Source organism: Perkinsus marinus (genome assembly GCF_000006405.1).
Source record: "Perkinsus marinus ATCC 50983 genomic scaffold scf_1104296954446, whole genome shotgun sequence".
Taxonomy (NCBI): Eukaryota; Perkinsozoa; order Perkinsida; family Perkinsidae; genus Perkinsus; species Perkinsus marinus.
This window is the reverse complement of record NW_003208140.1, coordinates 66,156-70,136: the sequence shown is the minus strand read 5'-3', so window position 1 is coordinate 70,136 and position 3,981 is coordinate 66,156. Positions and strand designations below refer to the sequence as shown.

The 3,981-nt window shown below is 40.3% G+C and overlaps 1 protein-coding gene across 1 annotated transcript in view; it reads left to right on the top strand.

Moving 5' to 3' along the window:
* The window catches only part of Pmar_PMAR026464 (cGMP-dependent protein kinase, putative), a gene marked incomplete at its 5' end in the record, with an annotated part of 13,682 nt that overhangs the window by 2,077 nt on the left and 7,624 nt on the right, over nucleotides 1-3,981 (top strand). Inside the window, 5 exons of the mRNA XM_002776104.1 lie at nucleotides 442-597; nucleotides 1,186-1,333; nucleotides 1,755-1,825; nucleotides 2,329-2,417; nucleotides 3,338-3,437. Coding sequence (XP_002776150.1) covers nucleotides 442-597; nucleotides 1,186-1,333; nucleotides 1,755-1,825; nucleotides 2,329-2,417; nucleotides 3,338-3,437 — 564 coding nt within the window. The remainder of the gene's footprint in view (nucleotides 1-441; nucleotides 598-1,185; nucleotides 1,334-1,754; nucleotides 1,826-2,328; nucleotides 2,418-3,337; nucleotides 3,438-3,981) is intronic.

The window sequence follows — 3,981 nt, the reverse complement described above, 5'->3', positions numbered from 1 at the left end:
CGCGGGACTGAGAAATTTGCTGGAAAACGATCGAGTGTATTCCGGTGCTCTAAATTGAATTGCATGGATTTGCTCAAATTTTTTATGAGGGAAAATTTTTTTCGAAAACTTTTGAAAGTTTAATAAAATTCAGAAACATATTTCACATCGCGGAATACAATTGTGAGCAGCGAATAACGCGTAAAACACGTGGTATGAGTTTTACGTGATATGGGATGATTCGCCAAGTATTTTCAATTCACTTCATATCGCGTTTTTCACATAGAGTATTACGCCACTTCACGTTAAACGGGTGAAACTTTGATAGTATTATGAAAATAGTAATAAAAAATATATTTTAATTTTATCAATAGTATATATAAGAATTGTTATTGTAAATGTACTGTGCAAAGACAAAGACAAGGAATTTTGATGTGTATTTTGATTTCCTCATTTTTTCAGGATGGCGATCGGTGCTATGCGGTGCAAAGCGGAGAATTTGAGATTAGCATTGATGAGGTTAATGTTAAAACGTTGGGGAAAGGGAGTACCTTTGGAGAGCTCGCCATGTTATATAATGTGAAGAGGACGGCAACAGTGAAGTGCAAGCAAACTGGAGTAGTAGGGGCGATGAGCTTTGTAGTTGTGTGAATATGTGTTGGCTTATAGTGCGATGGAGTTTCACTACCCTAGTGATATGAAAAACAGTAGTGAAAAATATATTTCATATTGACGGCTCATCACCGCGAATATCGGGCTTTTCATAGGCTTTTACGCCACTTCCCGTAAAACGGGTTGTGAAACTCCGAGGGTGAGTCAGTGTTGGGAAATATATGTTCGCTTCCCTCAGCTGAGCTTGGGAGTTTCCAAGTATACGATTTCGAGTAGAAATTGACAGTGACTTCCTCCCAAAATTCCGATATTGTCATCAACATATGTAGTTGACCATGTGCACATCTTCTCACATTGTTGTTAGTTCGTCTTTAGTGTGTGCATCTGGTTCAGATTGCGGTGGGACAATTCTTGTCAGAATTTCATGTTTTAGTAGTTTTTAGCATTCTGTTTCAGCACGGAAACAGTATTTCTCGGCTCCTCAGCATTTAGGAGTTTTCAGCAGCAATTTTCAGAAGTATTCCTCCTCCGTTTTCATCTGTGCGAAATTTTGGTATTGGAATTTTTGATAAAATCTCGTCTGTGTGTGCATAGGTGTTGTGGGAAATATATGGGCGAACTTTCAAGAAGGTGATGAAGTTACTGCAAGGCAGGAGCTTGGCACATGTAGTCAAGTTCTTCAGCGACGAGCCAGACTTTGCCACTCTGAGTGACGCTGATAAGAAGTCCTTGGCATCTATTTGTAGGTCTGGGAAATACACTGCAATTTCACGACCTGTTTTACGTGAAGTGGTGTGATACTCGGTGAAAAAACCGATGATATTCGCAGTAGTCGTGAAATATATTCCTTTTCATATCACTAGGGTGGTGAAACTCCATTGTGAAAACAGTGGGGAAGGTTTTATCAAAAAATGAAGGCGCTAGTGTGGAGGTGGGATGACAATATGAAAATTGTGAGAAAATATGCGCAAATTCTCGTTGGTTTCCGAGCGCTCTACCCGAATTCGTATAACACGTGAGGAGTTCCTGAGCTCAGCTGATTGAATGAAACTTTACGGTATCTTTGCTGAGAAAAAATGGGAATTTTTTCGTATCGAGAATTTCGCATTATCAGATCTGGATTCTAGTTGGGTTGCATTTCTTCTCAGGAAGTCTGATGTTAGGTTCTGTGCAGAAATTTGATGACAATAAGCAAATACTGCGACGGGATGATCCTGGGGATTGGCTGCTCATAGTAGTATTGGGTTTCTAGTGGGGGGGAGGTTATATATGTTAGCTTTACTCAGCTGAGTATAGGAGTTTTCGAAGGTGTAATAAACAGTTTATTTGCGAATTTGGGTAGAAGTGTGCAGAAAGCAATAAGAATTTTTCAAATTTCATTATTGTCATCATCACCAACACATGGAGATGATGACCATGTGCATATTTCCCTTTACACTGGTTGAATTGAAATTGTTGTGGTTTCGGAATATATGTTGTCTTTTTTGAGAGCCCAATTGAGGAGTTTACTATATGAATTTTCCCACACTCGTGAGTAATATCATAGGAGTTTCACCCGTGAAGTGGCGTAAAACTCGGTGAAAAACGCGATATTCGCGGTGATACGCAGTAGTCGTGAAACATGTTTTTCATATCACTAGGGTGGTGAAACTCCATTATTATTGCGCGCAATTTATGGTGTTGAAAAAAAAGGTAGAAATTTTGGGAAATTTCGGTTAGTTAACGATTGCTTGGTAGATTCAGTCTGGGAGGGTACGAAGCCAATACGGAGAGGGAAGTGAGCTCATGCTGGAGCCTGGGAGTGTTTGTGGCGGAGTTAGTCTTATGTAGTATAATTGTTGGGGTGGGAGAAATATATATGTGATGGACTGTATGTGTTGGTGAAGATTTTTAGGAAAATTGGGGTCCTGTACATTTCTAGCCGAATTCTCGTGTAAAAAGGGTGTAATGAGCTTTGGAAACTCCTGAGCTCAGCTGAGGAAAGAGAGAATATATTCCTACTCCAACACTGTATAGGAAACTCCTGAGCTCAGCTGAGGAAAGAGAACATATATTCCTACTCCAACACTGTATAGGAAACTCCTGAGCTCAGCTGAGGAAAGAGAACATATATTCCTACTCCAACACTGTATAGGAAACTCCTGAGCTCAGCTGAGGAAAGCGAGAATATATTCCTACTCCAACACTGTATAGGAAACTCCTGAGCTCAGCTGAGGAAAGCGAACATATATTCCTACTCCAACACTGTATAGGAAACTCCTGAGTTCAGCTGAGGAAAGGGAACATATATTCCTACTCCAACACTGTATAGGAAACTCCTGAGCTCAGCTGAGGAAAGCGAACATATATTTCCACTTCAACACTGTATAGGAAACTCCTGAGCTCAGCTGAGGAAAGCGAACATATATTTCTACTTCAACACTGTATAGGAAACTCCTGAGCTCAGCTGAGGAGAGCTAACATATATTCCTACTCCAACACTGTATAGGAAACTCCTGAGCTCAGCTGAGGAAAGCGAACATATATTCCTACTTCAACGCTGTAATTTTTCGGGAGAACATAAATCAATAGGAAATCACCCGTTTTACGCGAAGTGGCGTGATACTCTGTGAAAAACCTGATATGCAGTAGTCGTGAAATATGCTTTTCACTAGTGTTGTTTTTCATATCACTAGAGTGGTGAAACTACATCCGGTATTACTCTGTGGGAGTTTAATCGTAGTTGTTGTTGTTGTGGTATCGGTAGGCATAATTGGAAGAATTATCATAATTCCCGAGCTGATGGGAATGTTGTATGTCTGGCGCTGGCGAGAAACGGTTTGGCGAAGTTGAATTCCAATATAAAGGTAATAGTAGTGTGTTGGGGTTCCTCCTGTTCAACGTGAAGTGATGTTATAGGACGTGAATGCTGAGAAAATTGGACTTTCACCACACTAGTGATATGAAAAACATATTTCACGACTACTGCATCATATCACCGCGAATATCGCGTTTTTCACTGAGTTTTACGCCACTTCACGTAAAAAGGGTCGTGAAACTTCAATGTCCTCCGGGAAGTTAATTGCGAAGTATTTTTGGCACTAGTGTTTATTACATCACGGATGAAGGTGATACTCGAGGATTGGATAGTCCTACAGTTTACGTGGAGAAGTACACCACTTCGCGTTGAACGAGTCGTGAAATTACATTTTATGGAAGATCGAAAATGTCCGTACTGAGGATCGAACCTTGGCTGAGGTTAGCGGCAGTGTTTATGCCATAACAGGAGTCTTTGGAGTTCCACTGGTTATAATAAAAACAGTGGTGGAAGATGTGTTTCACAATTTATTCGGTGGGAAACAATTGTGTTATCGATGTTCGCGGAAATATATGCGTTTTATAATATTCATG